The sequence below is a fragment of the Puma concolor genome, chromosome C1 (assembly GCF_028749965.1).
Source record: "Puma concolor isolate L17-30 chromosome C1, mPumCon1.1.hap2, whole genome shotgun sequence".
Classification (NCBI taxonomy): Eukaryota; Metazoa; Chordata; class Mammalia; order Carnivora; family Felidae; genus Puma; species Puma concolor.
This window is the reverse complement of record NC_141674.1, coordinates 134,973,433-134,999,525: the sequence shown is the minus strand read 5'-3', so window position 1 is coordinate 134,999,525 and position 26,093 is coordinate 134,973,433. Positions and strand designations below refer to the sequence as shown.

General features: G+C 35.7%; 1 protein-coding gene across 3 annotated transcripts in view; it reads right to left on the bottom strand.

Annotated features, from left to right (window-relative positions):
* Positions 1-9,134: 9,134 nt before the first annotated feature.
* Positions 9,135-26,093, bottom strand: part of KYNU (kynureninase) — a 115,331-nt gene continuing 98,372 nt past the window's right edge. For 2 of the 3 annotated variants that reach the window (XM_086718491.1, XM_025935306.2), the window contains 4 exons: positions 21,875-21,927; positions 19,881-19,966; positions 13,568-13,798; positions 9,135-11,507 (listed from right to left, as the gene is read on the bottom strand). In XM_086718491.1, the coding sequence (XP_086574617.1) occupies positions 11,370-11,507; positions 13,568-13,798; positions 19,881-19,966; positions 21,875-21,927 (508 nt within the window). In that variant the 3' untranslated portion in view covers positions 9,135-11,369. Of the gene's footprint in view, positions 11,508-13,567; positions 13,799-18,810; positions 19,015-19,880; positions 19,967-21,874; positions 21,928-26,093 lie in introns of those variants that run through there. The other variant, XM_086718492.1, reaches the window with a different exon arrangement.

Here is a 26,093-nt window from a genome sequence, read left to right as displayed (position 1 = left end):
AGCTGAAACCAAGAGTTGGATGCTCTGAGCCACCCAGGCTCCCTGTGATTTACACTAAAAAAATTAATTTATTATGTTTATCACTCAATGAGGCTCTTTATTCCGAAAGTGTATCTTTATTTTAGGATGAGTTCTTCAAGAGTGTCTTTTTTTTTTTAAATAATTTTCCCTTTTCTATTTTATCTGTTCTCTCATTTTTAACTATCCTTAGGTGTTGACCTTTTGTAATCTTACAATTGTATAATTTGTTTGTTCTACTTTTGAGATAATGCTTCAAAATTTTATTCCAAAATTTCCCTTGAATATTTAATTTCTGATCCAAGAGCTTTTCCTTGCTTTCTGTCTTCATTAAGTACATAGGTTTCTTGTTCCATGGCTTTTCTTTTCTCTTGGAAGATATTAACGATAACTTTCCCCACTTTTTCCCCTTTCTTTTTGTTTTCCATTGTATTATTTGTTTTCTGTTTGTTCTTTTGGATTCTATCCTGCATTTTAAATGTTATTGTCGAACGTGTGGTGCTACTTTGTGTTCATTCATTTTTAAAACTGGAACTCTAAAAACCAGGTGCAAGCATTTTGTGTAGGGGCAGAACTTTTTGATTGGTGGGCAGCATTGTACCACAATGAGACCCAATATAAGGATTTGTAGCTCTTACCAAGTGGACTGGACAGTTTTCCCAGAGAGATATCTATAATCGTATTCCTCAGGCAGGCTGGAGGGATGGAGGATATGATCTGGGGTGCATGTGTGATTTCTTGGGAGCCAGTAGGGGGAGTGAATTGGGACTTTTACTATTTAGGATGCAAAATTTCACTGAATCACTCCATATTCAGTTAAATAGTTCATCCATCTCCTCAGCTGTCCTCATGTCCCTAAGCCCAGAAATACAGTAGCTTGTCCTCTCTAGAAGTAAACTTTGCCTTTGTGGGTGCAGGAAAGATCCAATATTCTGACTGCACAAGCTGGAGGAAGGAATCCGGGGTCCAACTGAGAATTTTACAGACTTTCAACGACCCGTTTCCCATCCCACATGCACCTGGCTTTCCAAAATAACTGGTACCTCCAGTTCGTAACCATTTCAATGGTTCTTTGACCTGAGTCAGATTGCCACTCTTTAATATCCCTCTCTGTCACACAAGGAATCATATTTGAGGTTTCTGCTGCCAGTATCCTCTGCTTTCCAGCTTCAAAAGTGTGTTGACACTTTCATGCACTCTTGACCCTTATCATTTAGGGGGTCTATGTTTATGCCACTTTTATTCATTTACTATTATTTTTAGTGAGATAGATGTGTAATATTACCCAGAAATACAGATTTGTGTAATCTTGTTCCCTTATAAAATGATTGTAAGGGCACCTGGGTGGCTCAGTCGGTTAAGCATCTGACTTGGTTTTGGCTCAGGTCATGATCTTACAGTTTGTGAGTTCGAGCCCCACATTGGACTCCGCCCTATCTCCTCTCTCTGCCCTTCCCCTGCTCTCTATGTCTCCCTCTCAAAAATAAATAAACATTAAAAAAGAATAAAATGATTGTAACTTACTCAACTTTCCCAGAGGAAGTATTTGAAAACATTCAGTTTTCTTGTTGTCTTATTTTTATATTTTTACATTTTATCTTTAAAGAACGAGATTTTCTAATGTAAGTAATCACTCAAGTACTAGCAGAAGTGCATAGCTGATCACAATGCATGCGTCAGCTTTGGGTGAACTGAAAGCCATTCAAGAGAAATATTCTCTAACCTTTAACATACTTTTTTTTTTTAATCTAAGTATTGTTGAGAGAAGAGGATATGAGAAAAAGATAACAAATATATATAGTGTATAAAAATACATGTAGCAAGTTTGTTATGAAATAAGTTAATATGGCCATCAATACAACCAAGTAACAGTTATAAAATAGCAATATTATTTAGAATTCAGTGAAAAATGTGACATTTGGAGTCAGTTACCAGTTTCAAACAGTCTGGTTCTGTTGTTGCCTCCTAAAAAAAGACTGTCTGTGATTCTCTCTTTCTGTTCTTTTTTTTCCTCTTAATTGCCATTTTTTCCTAGACCAGCTGTAGCATCTATGTCCTGACTTTGATCCAACTACTTACTTTAACCCATAGAGAAAATGTCTCCCATAGACTCTGCATATATCACTGCAATGTCTCCATTCTTGACAAGTTTGCTGTTTTAACACAATAGAATGCAAGGAGAGCTGCATAAAGTGAAGCTCCCACATACTGGGAAAGAGAAAATTAAGACCTCTGTTTAGTAAATATTGGCACAAAAATGCATTTCTTTTCACCTAAAATAATATTGTGAATACATGCAATTGAAATTTCAACTGAGACCCAGGAATTCATTGTTAGTTTGTCTTCTGAGAGAAGTCATGCTTTAACGTATTATTCTCATATGATTTATGACAATGAAATCGTTCTCAACTTTGGTTCTGGGTGGGGCAATGGAGGACGGCTTTTGAGGCCCTTTAAAGACAAAGGAGGATATGCAATGTGATAGTAAACTGGACATAACCAGTGGCGGCCTCAAGGTAAAGATGGAATAGCATATTTGACTTGTTATAATTGCACATTTCTCATTAATTATCTGCTTACAAGATCCTAAGTCGGGGTGCCTGGGTGGCTCTGTTGATTAAGAGACCAACTCTTGATATTGGCTCATGTCGTGATCTTGTAGTTGTGAGATGGAGTCCCTGCATGGAGCTCCCGTGATGAGTGTGGAGCCTGCTTGGGATTCTCTCTCCCCCTCTCTCTGCCCCTCCCCAGCTCATGCCCATGCTCGCTCTCACTCGATCTCAAAATAAATAAATAATAACTTGGGGCAGCAGGGCAACTCAGTCAGTTGAGGGTCAGACTTGAGCTCAGGTCATGATCTCAGGGTTTCTGAGTCAGAGCCCTGCATATGGCTCAGTGCTGTCAGTGCAGAGCCCACTTTGGATCCTCTGTCCCCATCTCTCTGCTGCTCCCTCACTCATGCTCTCTACCTCAAAATAAAAAAATAAATAAATAAAATTTTTAAATGACACCTTAAAAAAAAGTCTAATTATGTGTTCAGCCTACAGTGGTAAGTACTGAGGGGCATACAAAAAAAAATTAAGCAAGTTATATTAAGGAAGAAGTTATATACAAATGTGATGTAAGATATAAAGTTCCTTTCAAAATCCATCATGAGGAAATTAAGGATGAAATTTTTTGACATGTGGAGACACAAGAGATTGTTTCCATCATAAGAATAAGGGTCAAAAAGATTACATACATGACTATTAAAATCATGAATTTTGAGGCAGGTGTCCTGGATTCTTATCTAAGTCATCACAACTTACTGTTTCTTCTTATTATTCAAATATTAACAAAAATAGATACAATCTTAAAATTCTTCAGAATTATCAAGATTTTGTCATACATTTTTCTCTTCCTTCTTTCCTTCCTTCCTTCTTTCCATCCATCCTTTCTTCCTGTGGTGCAAAGAATAATGATCCCCAAAAATGTTCAGGTCTTAATACCCAGAACATATGAATATTTCACATTATATGGCAGAGGAGAATTATGATTGCAGGTGGAATTAAGATTATTAACCTATTGACTGTAGGAGAGGGATAATCCTGGATTATCCAGTTGGGCCCACTGTGATAACAAAAAACTTTGAAAGTGGAAGATACAGAAGAGTAAAGCCCTTGAAAACAGGAGAGACAGAAAAGTAGAGTCAGCACCTGTGTGACTATGAAAAAATGTATCAGAAAGATGCAACCCTGCTGGCTTTGAAGATGGAGGAAGGAGACCAGAGCCAAGGAATATGGGAAATTTCTAGGAGCTGAAAAAGGCAAGGAAATTCCCCGAGAGCATCCAGGAAGGAAACCTGCCAAAACCTCAACTTTGGTCCAGTGAACCAAATAGTTCTGTAACCTACAGAACTGTAAGATAATGAATGTGTTATTGATTTAAGCCACTAAGTTTGTGGTAACTTATTTGTCAGTGTTCTTTTTTTGGGGGGGGGAGGGGGGGAGGAGAGGCAGAGGAATTTCAAGGCAAACTCCAGACTTTGTATTATCATTTTATTCTCATGTACTGGGTATATATATTTACAAATATTAATATCTTCTTACACCCAAAGTACAGTTATCACAGCTAACAAGTTGAATAAAAATTCTTTCCCAATTAAAATGTTGTCAATTCACTCAGCAATGTGTTTTTGTAGTTGGTCTTTGAGTCAAGATCCAAAGAAAGTCCACAAATTACATTTGCTTATGTCACTTTAGTCTCACAATTAAGAGACCGGTCCCTCCGCCTTCACCTGTCCCCAGTTCATGCCACTGACTTATTGAGGAAACCCAATTTGCTGTCAGGTGGAAAGCCCCATATTTGCTTCTTTGTGGGATCACTTAACTTGTTTCTCTATGCTCTACAATTTTTATAGATTTGAAAATAGCCCTAAAAGTTTGATTGGATTCAGGCTTATAAACCCCTGAGAAAACTTGTAAGTGATGCTGTCTGCTTCACATTGTACCACACCTGGGATACAGTGACAGTCTAGTATAGTGGTACCAATTTTAATCAGTGAATTCAAATGGTGACAATCCGATGCCCCACTCCGTATTTTTTTGTTAAATTTTCCTTTAATGTTTGATCTTTCACTGAATCACTTATTATATTAAGAGTTGAAAATAATTATTTTCTGATTATATTATTCCTCTTAAGTATTAACTATAATTTTCTATAAAGAAATGTTTTTCAAAACTAGATCATATTTATAATATGCTACTATATTTCTTTTATCTAAGAAAGAAATGTGTGTGTTATAATTATAATATTATAGTATATATACCTAGAGATTATATATAGGTATTATTTATATATTATACTTGGTTATTATACTTATTTATCATATATAGTTATATACACATATACATAATATATGTACATATTATAGGCATATATTATGTATAGGCAATACACACATATATTTACCTAGATTCTACATATAAGTATGACTTCTATTGCATATGCAAAGTATAGAAAGATAAATCAAAACATGAAAAAATACTATGGATAGTGGGAGGGAGTAAAGTGAGAGGACTAGGGACAGAATCCAGGCCTTTCTGAGTATATCTTGCTTTGAACAGATGAAGTTTAAATTATCTAAGTATTTTACACAACTTTGAACTACACTTTAAAATTTAAAGAAAATGTAAGAAAACTGAAAAAAAATTCCCAAGTACTGAACCTAACTATATAACGCAATTGGTGCTATAACCATATACAGAGAAGTTATTACATTGCTTCTAAAACACAGTAATTTGTTGGGCACCTGGGTGGCTCAGTTGATTGAATGTCTGACTTCAGCTCAGGTCATGACCTCGCGGTTTGTGAGTTTGAGCCCAACATCAGGCTTGCTGCAGTCAGCACGGAACCCGTTTCAGATTCTCTGTCCTCCTTTCTCTCTGCCCCTCCCATGCTCATGCTCTCTGTCTCAAAAAATAATACACATTTAAAACACAGGAATTTGAATTACTATTCCTGGTGAGATGTAGGCTATTTAAAAAAAAAAAGCTTCAAAGTACTTAAAATGCTTTAATGTTCATAATTTGTTATTATTAATTCTAAGACTATGTACATATACATATGATAATTATAGTATATATTACATATAACACTAGTAATTAATATTATAGAACCAAAATGTTCTACATTAAGAGATAAAAATATAAATTTAAGTTAAATAAAAAATATTTTTCTTATATTGAATGTAAAATATGAATATGAAATAAAGATATAATTTCTCTTAAAGCTATGTAACTCTGTCAACTGAAAATCCTGGAAACTATGATTAACTAGACTATAATGAGCACTCTAACTGTTAAGATTATGGCTACTAAATACCATTTCCTCCAAAGGAACTGGATATTCTTAGAGAAATAAGTGATGTCAAGGTTGAGGTAGGAAATATACAAAGTAAGCCTGCATCTTTGCACACCAAAAGCAATAAAAATATCAAAAAAACAATTAAGGTAATATCAAAAGAACTCAGGAGTCATATTGATTAGTCAAAAATTGGAAAACAAGAGCATTAATAAGAAAATTATTGCAATAAATCAAAACACATCATAAATGTTTAAATTAATTTGTTCATAATAATCCTCTTTATTATTTTGTCCTTTGAAAATACATCTTGGTACACCTGGGTGACCCAGTCGGTTAAGCGTCCAACTTCAGCTCAGGTCATAATCTTGCGGTTCATGAGTTCTAGCCCCCATGTCAGGCTCTGTGCTGACAGCTCAGAGCCTGGAGCCTGAATCAGATTCTGTGTCTCCCTCTGTCTGTGCCCTTACTCCGCTAGTGTTCTCTCTCTGTCTCTCAAAAATGAATTAAAATGTTAAAAAAAAAAAATAAGAAAATACATCTTGCTGAAATTAAAATACAATGCTACTAGAGGGCAGGAAACAAATTTGACATTTTGAAAACACGGAATACAGATGCTAATGACCCACATAAGCATCAAAACCATCAGTTTAATTACAGGATGCCTTAATCCAGTGATTTCCAATGTTGTGCTTTATAATATGATGCTTTCAGGGTGTTTGCAGGTTTCCTTCTTTAGATGATGCAAAAACCCATTTACTTCAAAATCAATGCTCTAGCAATTTCAATTTATGGAAAAAACGCATAGCACAATTTGAATATAAACTCACATAATTTTGAACACAACAGTAAGTAGAAAGTTACTGAGAAAAAAATAACTGTAGAAAAAGTTTACTTCTTTAATTTGAAATTTAGTTGTTGACCTCACACCCAGCCTTTTCCACAGTCAGTTTTGTATAATAAGTATAATTTAGTGCTACACAAACAGCTCTATGTAGTACAATAACTCCCAAGGGCATCACTGTAAAAGAATTGTATTTATATAAATGTGCATGAGTTATTAAGAAGCACAATTCGGGGCGCCTGGGTGGCGGAGACGGTTAAGCTTCCGACTTCAGCCAGGTCACGATCTCGCGGTCCGTGAGTTCGAGCCCCGCGTCGGGCTCTGGGCTGATGGCTCGGAGCCTGGAGCCTGCTTCCGATTCTGTGTCTCCCTCTCTCTCTGCACCCCCACCCCCGTTCATGCTCTGTCTCTCTCTGTCTCAAAAATAAATAAACGTTAAAAAAAATTTTGGGGCACCTGGGTGGCTCAGTCGGTTAAGCGGCCGACTTCAGCTCAGGTCATGATCTCGCGGTCCGTGAGTTCGAGCCCCGCGTTGGGCTCTGGGCTGATGGCTCGGAGCCTGGAGCCTGCTTCCGATTCTGTGTCTCCCTCTCTCTCTGCCCCTCCCCCGTTCATGCTTTGTCTCTCTCTGTCCCCAAAATAAATAAACGTTGAAAAAAAAAATTAAAAAAAAAAAAAAGAAGCACAATTCACTTTCTATGGAGAAAACAGAAAGTGCATAATATTTTTCCTTTTTGGTCATAAAACATTTCATGACAGTTTAGAGCATATCGTGGGGGATTAAATTATTGAAAACACAAATAAAAATCAATGGCAAAAAAAAAGCCTTTTAAAATGAGATGGCATGAAAGTAAGAAAATTTAAAAACCTCAAAATAAAATAAAAGCAGAAACCTAGAGGGGCGCCTGGGTGGCGCAGTCGGTTGAGTGTCCGACTTCAGCCAGGTCACGATCTCGCGCTCCGTGAGTTCGAGCCCCGCGTCGGCCCCTAGGCTGATGGCTCAGAGCCTGGAGCCTGTTTCCGATTCTGTGTCTCCCTCTCTCTACCCCTCCCCCGTTCATGCTCTGTCTCTCTCTGTTCTAAAAATAAGTAAACGTTGAAAAAAAAAAAATTAAAAAAAAAAAAAAAGAAACCTAGAAAGTAAAAGTATGTGTTGCATCCTACAAGTGTCTGCCACATCCTAGAGTGATTGAGCTTCAGTGCTGATAACTAAATGGGACATTGAACAAGTTTAGAACCGACCACATAAATAAACTGGTGGAAGAGCCCTCTAAAATGTTGGCAACCAAACAACATGTAAAAGGTCAGCAAGAAAAATTAGTATCTTCAGAGAGTTTGTAACTATAAATCGGCCCTCAAAAGGATTAATACATCCAATTTCATACTATCCATGTGATCTGAAAAACCTGAAAACAAAAATTTTAAGTGTTTTGGTGTCAGAAATGACCCTGAGAAATTGGCAGAACCAAAAATGAGTATCTTTGGAAAGACTTTTAACACAGTTCTCAAAGAATTCCAAAGGAGTCAATATAAATGAGTAGGTTAAAGTTAACAAGCACAATATACACAAGGAAACAAGTATTATTTGTGAAAAACAACAGAAACAGAACTGAAATTTATCAGACATTGAATATAGGACTATAAAAGGCTTATGGTTATTAGCACTAGTTGAAGGCAATGCGTTGTTAAATTGGGTTTCCTAGAAATAAAGAGCAATGTTTGAATTAATATGTTTTTTTTTGAAAGAATGCTCATCAGAAAAAACTATGAAAGAGGGAATATGGGGAGGGAAAGTGCTGAGCAAGGGTAAAAGTCAGGTAATACTCTAGTCTTGTCTCAATCCATAGATGAAGGATGGTTTCTGAAGCATAAACAGCAGTGTATGTGTATCTCCTCATTCTGTTTCTCCTTCTACTTGTGTTGAAGTAGAACATTCATTCTGTTCTACTGAATAACATTCTTTCTGTTATTTTAGTAATCACCCTGGCTATGTAAGTCTGCATATGTAACAAAGGCAATCAATCAACAGCTACTATCGGCAAGGATTGAGAGAAGAGATCTCCCATTTCCTATTGGTTGCAATGGAAACTGGTACAACTAGTTTGGAAAAGAGTTTGCTACTTCTTAGTGAAGTTGAACAGGTGTGGGTCCTTTGACCTGACGTTTTCACAGTTATTATGTCCTGGGCAAACTTTTGAATCTGCGTACCAAGAATGTTAGTAGCGGCATTGTTGCAATATTAAAGACATTGGGAAGAATTCAAATGTTCACTAGTAGTAGAATAAACTAATAACCCCAAATATATACGAGAACACTGAGCAGCAATGAAAATGGATGAAAATGGATAAATCTCAAAAACCTGACACTGAGCAAAGGAGGCAGAATATAAACAACACAATTAAATTTACATGAAGTTCACACACGGGCAAAATCAGCTAATGTATATTTTATGGTGCATACATAGGTGTAATACTTCAATGGAAGTAAGGAAATGGTTAACACGAAATATGATTTGATGGTTAAATCCGGATTTGGGGAGAAATGGGAATGCAAGCAGGGAGAAAGGGAATTTCTGATGCTTTGTTTCTTAACCCGCATGACATAGTGCTGAGTATGCTTTAAATGGTTTGTATGTATAACTTGATGCAATTTTAATGTGATTAGCCTGATATTTTAGAATTTAAAGTTATAAGCACTACCATATACCTCCCCTTACTTGACCATCTAATTAATACCCTTGAGATTTTTCTTACAGTATCATCTGTTTTTCTTTCATAAAACTTACAGTTTGTAATCATATGTTTATTTGGGTGTTTATATATTTACTACCCATTTCTCCCACTAAGCTACATGCTCCCTGAGAGCTGAAACCATGTCTGTTTTGCTTACATCTGTGAGCTTCACAACGATTTCTCCTACATGAAGTTGTATATAGTCGAATTTTAGGGTTTTGAGAACTTTTCCATCCACAAAGATGAGTTTTGCCAAAAGTTGGAGGCGGCAGCTTTGCTAAAGCAGTTATGCAACCACTCAAATAAGTAAGATAATGTATAACTAGATTAGCACAATACATGGTACGTGGTGACTATTCAATAAATATCAATAGTTGCTGGCATTGGTGTCTGTCCTGCATCTTTTTATTTAACTCTAGCGGTTGTGTAAGTTATTTCCATTCAAATTTGTTCATCAGGGACAATGATTACATTGCAGTCACTCTTTCTTGCTGCCCATGTATATAAATGTAGACTGTTTTGCCAATTCATGAGTAGTGGTTGCAGTATCAACAACTGAAAACCAGGGAAGTCCAACAGGGCTGAGTGTAACTGTAGTTTTCCTGGAGGAAAGAAAGGGCCATAGATTTGGGTTAGAGGTTGAGAGATGAAGCTCTCATTTGCTAATTCTAATTCTCAATTGCCAATATCTTGGGGTGATTTATTTCACTGTTTCAGAGACAGAGTAACATTTTCTATGGGGGGTGGAGGGTTGACCTGGGTGGCTTGGTCCATTAAGTGTCCTGACTCTTGATTTTGGCTCAGGTCATGATCTCCTTGTTTGGGAGATCGATCCCCACATCAGGAGGTGAGCTGACAGTGTGGAGCCTGCTTGGGATTCTCTCCCTTGCTCTCTCTCTCTGCCCCTCCTCCACTCACACTGTCTATCTCTTTCTCTCAAAATAAATAAATAAACTCTTTAAAAAATAGCCTTCTATTAAGAGAGGTTCCCATTAAAACAAACAAACAAACAAAAAAGCAATAGTGATAACATTAGAAAAAGGGACAACCTTGAAAAATGAATTAGGATCCAAGAGTCAGTGGGCAAATAGGTTCAATGAGTTTCAACCAGAATTTGATGTGATGAGATAAAATGAATAATAAATAGCAGAGCACTAATGATTTATGAAACTTTTGCTTTTGGTATACATACCATTAAAAAATATCGTATCTAAGATGCTATCTATTCATTGTGAGAAGCGTGCTAATGTCAAGGATGGTAACATGAAAGAGTGGTCAGTAGCAATGTAAGAATCATTGATTGAAAATTGAAAAAATTCTTCTTTCACAGATGTTGAAATATGATAAAAGTTTGTATATTAGAATCAATAAAATAAGACATAAACACATATAAATACTGGTATCTGATATTAAACATATTTCTTAGTGTGGACTGTGGTCAAAATATTTGAAAGCTACTACCCTAGAAAATGTATTTTCTGTTCTTTAGATTAGAGTTGGATGGAATACTGCAAAATCATACATATATCAGACTGTGAAATTACAGTGACTATAAGAACCTCTTTGGTAAATTAAAACTAAAGCGACATTTCTAAAATTGACACAAAAAATTGCACATATATTATGAAGTTGTCAGTCAAATTATAAATTAAATCAGCATAAAACATTCACTGACCATGAAATGTGACAGCTAGCTAAGACTGTATACATAATACTTGGACCAATGAAAACTTTGATCCACCACGCATGGAGAAATTGAACAGACATGTGGATACCTCAGAACCCCAGACATTTAGAGAAAATATATCAGATCTTTCTGTAAACTAAATGATTCATTGCCAGTTATGTGCAATTGGTTTTGAAAAAATTTCCAATTATTAAAATAAGAACAAAAATAATAAAATATAGTAGCTCTTAGTACTACTTAAGTTGTTCTAGAGAACACTGGTATTTTTGGTTTCTGCAGAGTCAAGCGCAGAAGCAAGTAGATTGATAAACTTATAAACATCATGAAAAGAGTTGTAGAGAGGAACTGGAGCCACTCGGATGCCATCTGGATCCCGTTTGTCACACTGTGGTGGAGAAAATAAAGCCACAGGAATGTTAGCACTTTTCACATAATGAAAATCTACATTCAAGATAAAACTGCATAAAGCAATCATGCCGATTTCCCTAAAACTTAATATATAAGCCTTTTGTCAATTTTAGTAAAATACAATGTTTCTGTGTTATTTGAACTCTCCTCTTAATAATAGTTAAAATATAAGTGAAAATCATGAGGATCCCACCAAAGTGCATTCCTTCAGCATTCATCCTCTTGAAGCATCCAGTAAGTCATGTCTGCAATTTATCTGTGGGGAGACTCTAAGAGCCTGGAACCCTTGAGCACATTTACATGAATGGGAACTTTAGGGGCACTTGGGTGGCACAGTCGGCTAAGTGTCCTACTCTTGATCTTGGCTTGGGTCATGATCTCACGGTTCATGAGTTCCAGCCCCACATTGGGCTCTGCGCAGGCTCTTAGGATTCTGTTTCTCCTCTCTGCCCTTTCCCCTTGTGCTCTCACTCTCTCTCAAAATAAATAAAAAACTTAAAAAATAAAAAAAAAATAAAAGAATAAATGAGAACCTTAAAAATAAAAGTAGATAAATAAAATGGGGTGCTAGGCGGCTCAGTCAGTTGAGCATCTGACTCTTGATTTTGGCTCAGGTCACGATCCTAGGGTTTTGGGATTGAGCCCCTCATTGTGCTCCCTGCTGAGCATGGACCCTGCTTAACATTCAATTCCCACCCCCCCTGCCTCCCTCCCCCACTTGTGCTCTCTCTCACTTTCTCTTTAAAATCAAAAATACATAAATAAAAATGAAAAAAAGAAATGAATGATAACCTCTTTGACACCTAGAGAGTTTTAGTCAATTATATTTACATAATCCTCTAATCCTTAATCTCACAGGTAAAGAATTGGCTGTATCCCTGAAATGTCATGAAATGGACCCAGATAATTTGGTCTAGCCTGAAGATCACTATTATTAATCTTTAAGAAACCCTCACTATGGGTTAGACAATACAATAAATTGTTTATTTGTGCTGGACTATTTAATTCCCATAACAAATTTTGGAGACAAGTAATTTGCACCCAAAATCCAGATGAGAAAACTCAAGCCAGGAGATGTGAGCAAACTTTCCAGGAGCACACAGCTTACAAATGGTAGAAATTGACTTGGAACACTAACATATGGATTTGTGCCTCTGGAATCTGAGATAACCTCTCCTCAAGAGTTTGTGGACCAGGACACCTGGGTTTCTCAGTCAGTTGAATGTCTGACTCTTGATTTCAGCTCAAGTCATGATCCCAGGGTCATGGTATCAAACCCTGCATCAGGCTAGGCTCCATGTTGAGCATGGAGCTTGCTTAAGATTCTCTCTCTCCCTCTGCCCCAACTCATGCTCTTTTTTTAAAAAAAAGAGAGAGAGAGAGAGAGGACATGAGTGGAGCAATTCCTAAATTACATGGTTACTGGAAATAGATACACGACCACCATTTTTCCTGAAATCACCCTATTAACATTTATTTTCTTCAAGAGAATAGAATGACCACTTAGGTCCAAGCGTTTAAAAAAAAAATTATTTCATACAATGTTAACATCCCTGAGATGTGTTTACAGCTCTCTTCTTACTAAAATGACAGGTTTGAAAATGACTTGGCTCAATCAAACAACTAAATAAGACTGATTTTTTTCCTCCTCTTCCACCATATTATGTTCTGTAATTGTAGTTATTCAACGAACATATATTATTTGGGCTTTCACTACTAAAAACTAGGGAAAACATGTCCTGAATGATTATGATGAAACCATTTTTTTTTTCCTGCTCAAACTGTAATAAAAAGAATGAATAAATTATGGAAGGCTGGTTCCTCATCCAAAATTTGTGGTTTCTTCCCTTTTATCCCTTTTATCAGAAATGACAGATCTCTATGCCCTTCAATTAACACAGTGACACATGCTTAGCTGACACATAATCTATCCTCTCAAACTGACTCATGAAATAACATGCAACAGTGAATTAACCAAAGAACCCCAACGTGCCACCCAGAGAGAAAACCTGGTAGCAAAGCAAGAGGTATACTTACAACCACTCCTCGTTTTTCTAGTTCTTGGAATACATATTTTATTGGAATAGAAAAGGTTAGTGTTAGCTGGCAGCCACGATCCTCTATGCAGGATGGAGTAATTATGTTCACAAATGGTCTCTTGGTATCTGCTTTATCTTTGTTACAGTAATGCTTGATCATGTATTCCAGATAACCAGTTAGCAAAACAGATTTTCTCCTCAATGCTTTCATAGTCGCTTGCTTAAAGATCTACAGAATGAGAAACAATCAGATTAACAGTGTCTTGTTGATCTGCAAAGAAGCAAAAATTAACTGAAAAAAAAAAAAGGAAATGCGCACTTTTGACCTTTCCAAAAACATCCCGTTTTAGACTATCCTTTGTAAAAACATATCCTCTGTTAAATGCTTGGCCGTTAAAAGCCAAATGGAAAGGTTTCCGTGACAGAAAAACTGTATAAATGTCATTTAAACAATACTTGCTAAAGAAGAAGGAAAAGTAAGGTACTATAGTGTTCCTATACAGTTACTTTACATTAGCTCAGTATAATTAGTACAAGTAAAACATACCTTAATAAATGCATTTAAAGATCATGAAAGTCAAACCTTTTCCCAAAGCCATTTTACACAATCATAATCAAGAAGACTTTTTTTTTGATTCTGATACAAAGTATTTTGGTCCACACCAAAGTATAATAAGAGTTAAACACCCGTGTATATATGGAAGGAAGTGTTATCAACATTATTTATAATTGTTTTTACTCATTCCTAAATCTCCCCAGCATAACAGTAAGCAAACAAACAGTTAAATAATAAAGTTCAGTTTTGTCAGTCAGGGAAACAAACCATGAAACCATAGTTATTCAATGAACATATATATTTGGGCTTTCACCACTAAAAACTAGTGAAAACATGTCCCAATTGATTATGATGAAACCATTTTTTTTCTGTTAGATAATACATATGTTAGTACTGAGGCAGTTAGGTTTGCTTCTCTCTCTGTGTGTCTTTCTGTCTCTCTTTTCCTCCCTCTCTCTTCCTTTTTATCTTTCCTTCTTTCATCATTTTTTCCCCTGCTAAACTCTAGCACTGGTGTGAAAATACTGCCATTTGCTGCCTGAAGTTTCTTATATTAAGATGAGTGACAAGTGCACACAATAACTGGTATTGGAACATTAGAGGTCAGAACAGACAGGCTTTTCTAGCTTATCTCTTAAGGTCAAGTAGAGTTTAAAAATATATCCTACATATAAGAACTGAATGAACTGCAAACAGAGCGTGATGCACTGGCATGTCACTTAATATCCCTTTTCTGTATCATGTTATGCCACAGAGCTAAGATAGGGTCACTCAGTGACATCTAGACTTTATGAAGCTTGTGAAAATAGTTATTTTGGTATATACATGTGGCATGTGTGAGCAGGCATTCTAACAGAACTCAAACCATTTGGGCAAATGACCTATATTGCATGAAAGGTATGGATTTGGCTGAAGGAGACCAAGGGAGTTGTATTGATGGTAACAGTACCCAAGGAAAAGAAGAGAAACAGGATAGAATGGTATCTGTCTCTCTGCAGCCAGATGTTGCAGACTATGGAAGAGAGTTTGCTACAAGTAGGGTGTGGTGTCTGTTTCAGAAGACATTCTTCAGAAGACAGAAGCCTGTTTGGATCAAGAGGGCCTGGGTCTAGAAACAAATCTCGTAAAGGGCAGGAGCAGGGACAGGCAAGGCACCACCCACATGTGGTTTGGTTGCCAGGATAGGAATAAAAGAATAGGAGAGGAATTTTTCCAATCTTCTCTTTGGACATTAATAGTAATTCAAGGTAAATTTCATTTATAAATAATTCTGAAAAACTTTCTGGTTCTACTATAAGCCCCATAAGAGACAGGTAAGAGCAATGTGCGAAGTACTACCTTTAATGATATTTCATTTGTGTTTATAGGTTAGTAAGACTTGGGGGAATATTATTTAACTTTATTGTTTTTTTTTAAGGAGATTTTGTTCTTGCAGATTTCTCTGATAACTAGAAACTAAAGTTAAATTTTTTTATGACGGTTTCAATTTTGACATACTGTTACTCTTTGATAATGAAATAACTTTAAAATATGAAACCATTTTCCATCATTAAACCACAGTAAGGGCAGCTGCATGGTTAGGCACTCTTAAAATCCTGTCAGAGGGTGTAAAGGTCTCTTTTGAGGCATCACATAAAAATATTAAGAGGGGATAATAGGAGTTAACTGGAGAATAGAATAAATATCTTCTTTTCTTTTTAGCTTCTCATTATTTCTATGCTTTCAGTATTGAGAAAGGACGATTTTTTTAAATAAAAAAATGAAAACTGTAGGTTAAAAATATTCAGCTTATAACAATTCTTGGCAGAGTTTCAACTACTCGGGTTATTTTTCTTACTGAGCAAAAAGATTACAAAGCTAGATAAGTTAGATAAGTTTAAACCGGAAAAAGAAGTATAGCATGACATTTTCAATTGTTGCATTTTTTTCTCTTCAGTTCTTAAAATTGGCTGCCTAATAACTTTCTGAGGAAACACATAGTACATTTCTCCTTATTTGATTTGTATTTAAAATTTTTTTAATGTTTATTCATTTTTTGAGAGGGAGAGAGAGAGGGAGAGAGAGAGAGAACCTGTACGCACATGAGGGAGGGAGGGGCGGAGAGATAGGGAGACACAGAATCTGAAACAGGCTCCAGGCTCTGAGGTATCAGCACAGAGCCCAACGTGGGGCTCAAACTCATGAAATGTGAGATCATGACCTGAGCCAAAGTTGAACGCTTAAGTGATTGAGCCACCCACGCGCCCTACTTGATGTGTATTTTAATTGAACACTCTAATTTTGTATTTTGGAGCTATTTACTTCATTATAAATTCATATACTGAAATGTTCTAAAAATTGTCTACTTATCATTGCATGCAAGTATGACCCTACAAAATAAAATAGATGTATTTTTAATTTCAAGCTAGCAATTGAAAAGATTGAGGAGACTTCTGAAATACTCTGGTCTAAACATCTTCATCTTAAAAATGAGACAAATGAACTCAAGAGTATATATATAGTAAAGAGAAAGTTGTCACCTGTCTAAGGTCATACTTGGTGCCTCAGTGAGGGATAGAGTGTATGCCTCCTGGTTCCTACCTTAGTTTCTATTGATCCACATATTTTTATATGTAAAATTTGTACCATATTTTACCATATGCATTTGTACCATATAAATATATAATACAAATGATTAAGAGCCACTAATATAAACAAAGGACAGTTTGAAATTGATTACAAGGTGCTATTTTTCATGTTATCAATCAACTGGAGGCACATGTCATTATAAACAAAACCATATTAATACTTGTAAAAAATCACTGTGTTGCAAAACTGAGATCGTATCCATCCATGTACACTGATTCTTAAGTTTAGAATCTCTCCTCTAATTGGTATTTGACTATGCAGAATATTTTTTGAAAGAGAAGTAGCTACAACAAAGACAGGCACTGTGATTCATGCATATTTCTCTCATTGATTCAAACTTTTTCAATCACCTATCTCTTTCAATGCAATAACTTAAGCACAGTAGCAATATGATTGCTACACCGATGCTTACCCACTTGGCATCGAGGGAGTAGAACATTTTAACAGTTAGGTAAAGAATAAGAAGAATGACATGCATTGTTTTGTAATTTCAGAATTTTGCAATTTATGATGGGGAGGAAGAATTTCAACACTTTCTTCAACACAACTTTTGCTTACCTAATGATAATTTTGGTTAGAATGTAGGCTTAGCAGTGAATAGCTTAAGTACAGTATTTCTTTCTTTTTTCTTTTTTAGTTTTTATTTATTTATTTTGAGCAACAGAGAGAGCATGAGCAGGGGAGGGGCAGAGAGAGAGGGAGAGAAAAAATCCCAAGCAGGCTCCAGGCTGACAGTGCAGAGCCTGGCACTGGGCTCCATCCCACCAACCTGAGATCATGACCTGAGCTGAAATCAAGAGTCAGACGCTTTAACCAACTGAGCCACCAAGCACCATTTACTTAAGATATTTCTAAGAGGCTCCAGAAAAATACTTAAGCGGTAAGAGAAGTACATATCCACTCTTGTGGCCTTTGGGATCCTTTTGTTATTTGTTTAGATGTTAAAGAAAAAAAAAACTCAATCAATCTTCAGATTCCAGCTGAAAATAAAAACCTTGTCTAGGTGGCTACAATACAGCGTAATACGGTGATAAATACTTCCAAGCTTTTTATCATTCAAGCCTAGCCTAGGGGACTAGTGGCAGGAAAATTGAGAATGTGACTTCTTTTTCATGGCAGAAGGGGTAAGTACTTGACACCACCCACTGCGAAAACATACCAAAGTTAGAGTGTCTAAAAGAAAATTTCCAGATCTGGCTGAGAACTCATTTGCAAAGGTAAGGAAAATCAGAGGACAAAACGTCAAGTACCAGTTCTTCCTAAGGTACACCTCGGTGCTTTTCCTATGGTAACTCACCTTCTCCCTGAGACAAACTTGCAAAGTGAGAAAAACTGTGTATCATTTTAAAACGTTTAACAGAAGTTTTCTCTGAATAGATATTATAAAAATAATTCAAATACCATTATCTGACTTGCTAAGCAGATTCTATCCCTCCTCACCCCCCAAAAATTTTTAAAAACTTTTTTTCCCACTGGCTGAAAAATCTTGTTACTGGGTCTATTTTCAGTTTAAAAAAAAAAAAAAAATCTGCCAAAAAGTGAAAACAACACAAGCTCCATCTAGTGGCCACATTGAGTAGATGGTCTTTAAATTGAGATGAAGTGAAATGAGTTGATTACCACTATCAGTGGTGAAGTTCTATTAAAAAAAAAGTACTTTACATTGCCATCCAGTGGCCAAAGTGAGAAACTGCTATATGTGTTCGCAGAATCCTAAAATTTAGGTTTAGAGATTTTGGAAGTCTTTATCTAGTCATTCATCCTGGAACACTCCACAATAGAATTTCATAAAATATCAAAAACCAGATGATTTTAAAAGACTTTAAATTTAATAAGTCAAATTCTTTTTTGAATACCTATATATTTAAAATCTCTGTTAGAAAAAAACACATTTAGCTAAAATATATTTTACTTTAGTGTATGTGTATAAGTATATTTACTTAATATGTGTATTGATGTTATTATTAATTATATAGGATATAATTATTTACAATATATATTTCCTTAAGTAAATTTAGTCTCATTCTTTTTATTTAATTTTTTAAAATGTTTTATTTATTTTTTAGAGAGAGAGACACAGACAGAGCATAAGCAGGGGAGAGGCAGAGAGAGGGAGACACAGAATCCGTAGCAGGCTCCAGGCACTGAGCTGTCAGCCAGAGGCCTACACGGGGTTCAAAAGAACCAGCTGTGAGATCAGATGAGCCGAAGTCAGATGCTTAATCAACTGAACCACCCAGGTGTCCCAAGTTAGTCTCATTCTGAAATTAATTAATATCAAATAATTAAGCTATATTGATATGGATATGAATATAATATAGATATAAAAGGACAAGGTAGGTATCTATATATCTATATAAATAGATGGAAAGGTAGATATAAATATTTGAAACCAAATTGATTCTTTGGATATTATTATTTAGGGTGAAACTAATGTTATTTTAACTAAAAACATTCATTTACTAAAAAATATATATTGAGCTACTAACAGTAGAGAGATTATACAAGAATATGATGGAATAGACACTCCAGTAAAAAAAAAGAAATCCATTTAACTTATGAGACAACCTTTCTCATTCTTTGGTTTACTCGGATTATTTGTATTTTTTTCCTTAAAGTATGTCTTCCTATAGTTCTATCATGTGGCACTTGGTGAGTTCGTTGACTCACAGAACCAGAAGAAACAGAGTCTCCAGTAATCACAACAATATCTGGCACATAATACTTTCCTAATAAGTAAATGTTGAGTGAGTGAAATAATCAAGAACTAAATATTGCATGCTTATTTTGTCACAGAGACACCAAGAGAAGATTAAGCAAATTCTTTAAGGTCACACAAATTCTAAGAGGAACTAAAAATATGTATCCCCAAATCAGTTCCAATTAACATTTATTAAGTGCCAACAACATTTATTATGTACCAAGCACAGTGCTGGGGCTGGACACATAGATAAGAGATGTCAGTTAGCACAGAGTCATTGTCCTAAAGGAGAATACCAGCTTTTGACCATTGTTTATACATAATGAACATTAATCTTGCTCTTTAGCAAAGAAGGTCCTACAACATGTCACAGTCAGGTAAAGAAAAAGGTAAAGATATGAGAAGGGTAAAGCATAGTTCACTTACCTCTAAACTAGCATGTAAGGAACAGACCAACAAAATGGGAGGATTTGAAATTCGAAATCCACTAACCCCAGGGATTAATTGCAGTTCTGAAAAATTAACATCATGTCATTTTTATAGAATGTACCTTGAAAAGTGTCCTTCATGGATTTTTTATGACACTATAGTAGAGAGAAGAACAAGATTTAAAAACTTTTATTTCTAAGATTTCTGAGATATTTAAGAGAAACTCTGTGGACCTAGAATACTGGCATATTTCCCCTTCACTTGCAATGTCTCTCTCCCCTGCCCCACTTTCTTAGCAGCCTACCAAATACTAGAGCCCTTAGAGATATAAAAATGACCTCTTAAAGAAGATTTTCTGTACCTCATTCTCTGTCCTTCCACACTCCCAAGCCAGCATTCCTTAACCTACCCCATGCTTTGCTTTTCTACTATGAAACCATATCAGTGAGAGAAAAAAAATCAAAATTTTAATAGTTTGTAATTGTAATGTCATCCAAAGGCAGGAATATAAATTAAATGACCTATGAAGGTGACTTCTAGCACTAGTATTATTAGGTCAAGTGGCTTCTCCTAGGGAAAAAATAATAATAATAAAAAGGCTTTTAAAAAAATGATCTGCCTAAGTATGATACATTTAAAAGGTAATTTAATAGCAGGTATTATCCTAATTAGAATCAATTAGATTGAATAGTAGCAAGTTAAGTCCAATAGCGTTAAGACTGCTCGTTGGAGATCAAATTAAAGCTAAAACTGACTAAAAGAGCATTAGAATATTCTAGGTCTTTAGAGATGCATCTAATCCAGGGCTCAACAAGCTATGTACTGAGGACCAAATGTGGCCCTTGACTTGTTTTTGTAAATAAAGTTTCATTGGAACATGTAGTCACATTCATTCATTTATGTATGTCTATGACTGCTTTAGCACTACAATGGCAGAACTGAACATTTGCCACAGAGACAGTATAGCCCCCAAAACTTAAAATGTCTCCTCTCTGGCCCTTCACAGAGAAACTTTCCCCACTCTCGATCTAGTCCAATTCTCCCATTTACAGATAAGAAAAGCCAACACAAAGAGTGTAGGCAACAGGCATAACAGAGCTAACTATTCCAGCAGCCAAGATAAAATGCACGTTTCTTGATTTGACTGGAAGAGCCCGTCTTGATCTTTTGCATCTTGGTTTTTGCAAATATGAATATATTTAAAATAGTAACTCAGGTTAGTAGTAGTCTGAAGGATCAAGTTGAACTGAAGACTCTCAAAACACTTATGAAGCTTTCTGTATCCCACATGATTGAAGATGGGAGTCACTCAGGAAAAAGAAGCAGGGCAGTTTGGGAGAACCCTGAACGTGTTGAAATTTCATTTCTACCTGCTGGGGTTCAACTGCCATTGTTTCGTGTGTGGCAAAAGCCACAGAAGGAAGAAAAATTGGAAAAAGAGAGACATAAAGTGAACATTTATTAAATAGCACTGCTATGTGCTGCTTGGTTTACAGCTTTGAACTTGTCTTACCCTCAAACCAAACCCTGAATTGGATATTATTATTCACATTAGATATGCAAGAAGGAAAATAAAACAAAAAACAAAAAAATCCCAAGAAGTTATAATTTGTGCAGCATCACAAAATTATTAAGCAGCAAAGTAGAATTGACATCCAAGTCTCTCTGGGCCTGACTACAAGCCAAAAATTCTTTCCTGCCCTCACTTCCTGATGTTCTGGGTACTCAATATTGATGAGATATGAATCCTATACATTACAGCTCATTTCCACTTACTTCCCTACAGAGGGATAGACTCAAAATGATGCTAAAATCTACAAACACTTAGTCTTACACTCTGGAAATGTCATTTCTTATTTTAAGAATTCTCAGTGGCATTTTCAAAGTGCACTCTCCATGAGGCATGTATATTACATGCCATACAAAGACAGATGAAAATTGAAATAAAGGTAAAATAAAATGACTTGTGAAGTGAAACTGAATACACTTACTGTTATCCATCTTAAATCTGGTGCTGAGTTCATGGCCAAACCATCCCACTAACCTAAAACATAAATAACAACATTAGATATTTTGGTCTACAAAAATAACTGCAATTAATATAGGAATCTGGGCCCTACATATGAAAGTCATTTGTGTTGTGATTCATCAAATACACAGGCATATATACGTTATATGATATCATAAGGCAATTAATATTTATAACCTTATCAAGAAAAGGATAAAATCAATTTATTCATATAACTGTATAATTTTTGTAAAGTTAAGCCATCTGAAAATCTATATTTAATGATATTTTATTGTTTAAAATAAAATGAACCAAAAATGTTGAGTTTTTAAAATTTTTTTAGATTTTGAAACAAAAGTAAAAGCTCAAAAAGAAAAAAACAATTAATACAATAATATATTTTTCACAACAAGCTCCCTAAAGAAAAATGGTGTAAAAATAACCGATATAATTGTTGAAAATTTTTGAATAATTTCCTAAGGAAATTGACTGCCTTTTTTTTAGTGAGATAAAGAAATTAGAAAAATCATATACATGCATTTGTGTGTGCATAGTAGAGGAAAAGAATTATAAAATAATTTAAAGAAAAGTATACAATTTGGGAAATATGAATTCAATATTTCTGATAATCTGTTCTACCTAAATAAATTTTTAGTTTTTTTTTTTTAATTTATTTATTTTGAGACAGAGAGAGAGAAAAAGAGCAAGCTGCAAGCACATGCAAGTGAGCAGGGGAGGGGTAGAGAGCGAATGAGGGAGATAATCCCAAGCAGGCTCCTCACTGTCAATGCAGAGCCGGATGTAGAGATCAGTCTCATTAATGGTGAGATCATGACCTAAGCCTAGATTGAGTCAGACACTTAAGTGACTGAACCACAGGTGCCCCAATAAATATATAGTTTTAATGCTGCCAAAATAAAAAATTCCATGGCATTTTGTTAGAACTGGGCAAAATATTTTTAAGTTTACAGAAAATATGTGAGTGAATATAGTAAATTTTGAAATATAAGACTACAATGTTTAATTGTTCCTATCAAGGAACAAATAAGTAAGTCATGATGAATGAAGAAATGTTGTAAGTGAGGTGCAAAATAAACTAGATTCAGTTACAGCAAGCATAGAGGAAGCAGAGAGGAGAATAGGTGAAATAGAAGATAAAATTATGGAAAATGATGAAGCTGAGAAAGAGAGATAAGAAAATACTGGACCACAAGGGGAGAATTAGAGAACTAAGTGATTCAGTTAAATGTAATAATATCTGTATCATAGGAGTTCCAGAAGAATAAGAGAGAGAGAAAAGAGCAGAAGGTTTCCTTGAATAAATTATAGCTGAGAACATTCCTAATCTGGAGAAGGAAGCAGACATCCAAATCCAGGAGGCACAGAGAACTGCCTTCATATTCAGTAAGAATAGGTCTTCACCATGGCATAGCATAGTGAAACTGACAAAATACAAAGATTAAGAGAGAATTCTGAAAGCAGCTAGGGACAAACAAGCCTTAACCTGCAAGGACAGATGCATAAGGGTAGTAGCAGACCTATCTACTGAAACTTGGTAGGCCAGAAGGGAGTGGCAAGAAATAATCAATGTGCTGAATACAAAAGATGTACAACCAAGATTCCTTTAACCAGCAAGGGTGTCATTCAGAATAGTAAAAGATATAAGTTTTCCCAGACAAATGAAAACTGAAGGCATTCATGGGCACTAAACCAGCCCTACAAGAGATCCTAAGGGGGACTCTGTGAGTAGAATGCTGCAAGGACTACAAAGGACCAGAGACATCACCACAAGCATGAAACCTAGAGATAACACAATGACACTAAATCCATATCTTTCAATAATAACTCTGAATGTAAATGGACTAAATGCTCCAATCCAAAGACATTCAGTATCAGAATGGGTAAAAAAAAACATGATCCATCTATATGCAGTTTACAAGAGACTCATTTTAGACCTGAGGACACCTTCAGATTGAAAGTGAGGGGATGGAGGGGCGCCTGGGTGGCGCAGTCGGTTAAGCATCCGACTTCAGCCAGGTCACGATCTCGCGGTCCGTGAGTTCGAGCCCCGCGTCAGGCTCTGGGCTGATGGCTCAGAGCCTGGAGCCTGTTTCCGATTCTATGTCTCCCTCTCTCTCTGCCCCTCCCCCATTCATGCTCTGTCTCTCTCTGTCCCAAAAATAAATAAACGTTGAAAAAAAAATTAAAAAAAAAAAAAAAAAAAGAAAGTGAGGGGATGGAGAACCATCTATCATGCTACTGGAAATCAAAAGAAAGCTGGAGTAGCCATACTTATATCAGACAAACTAGATTTTAAACTAAAGTCTATAACAAGAGATGAAGAAGGGCATTATATCATAATTACAGGGTCTATCCATCAAGAAAAGCTAACAATTATAAATGTTTAGGCCCCCCAACTTGAAACACCCAAATATATAAATCAAGTAATCACAAACATAAGCAAATCTTATTGATAAGAATACAGTAATTTCAAAAAGATGTTAGAATGGGAGACAGCCAAAGCATAAGAGACTGTTAAAAACTGAGAACAAACTGAGGGTTGATGGGGGGTGGGAGGGAGGGGAGGGTGGGTGATGGGTATTGAGGAGGGCACCTTTTGGGATGAGCACTGACTGGGTGTTGTATGGAAACCAATTTGACAATAAGTTTCATATACTGAAAAAAAAAAAGAATACAGTAATTTCAGGGATTTTAATACTTCACTTACAACAATGGACAGATCATCTAGGCAGAAAATCAATGAAGAAACAATGGCCCTGAATGATACACTGGACCAGAAATACTTGACAGATATATTCAGAACTTTTCATTCAAAAGCAGCAGAACACCCATTCTTCTCAAGTGCACATGGAACATTCTCCAAGATAGATCACACATTGAGTCAAAAAAAAGCCCTCAATAAATATAAAAGAATTGAGATCATACCATGCATATTTTCAGATCACAGCACTATGAAACTTGAAATCAACTACAAAAAAATTTGGAAAGCCTCCAAATGCATGGAGGTTAAAGAACATACTACTAAAGAATGAATGGGTCAACCAGGAAATTAAAGAAGAAATTGAAGAATATATGGAAGCAACTGAAAATGAAAACATGACAGCCCAAACCCTTTGGGATGCAGCAAAGGCAGTCTGAATAGGAAAATACACTGTAATCCAGGCCTACCTCAAGAAACAAGAAAAATCCCAAAAACAAAACCTAACCACACACCTAAAGGAACTAGAAGCAGAACAGCAAAGAAAGCCCAAAGTCAGCAGAAGAAGAGATATAATAAAGATTAGAGCAGAAATAAATAATATAGAATCTAAAAAAAATAGTAGGACAGATCAATGAATCTAAGAGCTGTTTGTTTTGAAAAAATAAACAAAATTGATAAACGCCTAGCCAGATTTCTCAAAAAGAAAAGAGAGAGAGCCCAAATAGATAAAATCATCAATGAAAGAGGAGAGATCACAACCAACACCACAGAAATACAAAAAAATTTAAAAATACTATGAAAAATTATATGCCAACAAACTGGACAATCTGGAAGAAATAGACAAATTCCTAGACACCCACACACTACCAAATCTCAAATGGAAAGACATAGAAATTTTGAACAGACCCATAACCAGTGAAGAAATTGAATCAATTATCAAAAATTTCCCAACAAATAAGAGTCCTGGACCAGATGGCTTCCCAGGGGAATTCTACCAGACATTTAAAGTAGAGTTAATACCTATCCTTCTCAAGCGGTTTCAAAAAAAAAAAAAAAAATGGAAGGACAACTTCCAGACTCATTCTATGAAGCCAGCATTACTTTGGTTCCCAAACCAGACAGAGATCCCACTAAAAAGGAGAATTATAGGCCAATATCCCCGATAAACATGGATGCAAAAATTCCCAACAAGATACTAGCATAAGGCAATCCACTGTATATTAAAAGAATTATTCACCATGATCAAGTGGGATTCATTCCTGGGCTGCAGGGCTGGTCAATATTTGCGAATCAATCAGTGCAATGCATCATATTACTAGGAGAAAGGATAAGAGCCATATGATCCTGTTAATAGATGCAAAAAAAAGCATTGGGCAAAATACAGCATCCCTTCTTAATTAAACCCTCAAGAAAGTCAGGATAGAAGGAACATGCTTAAACATAATAAGAGCAATATATGAAAAGCCCACAACTAATATCA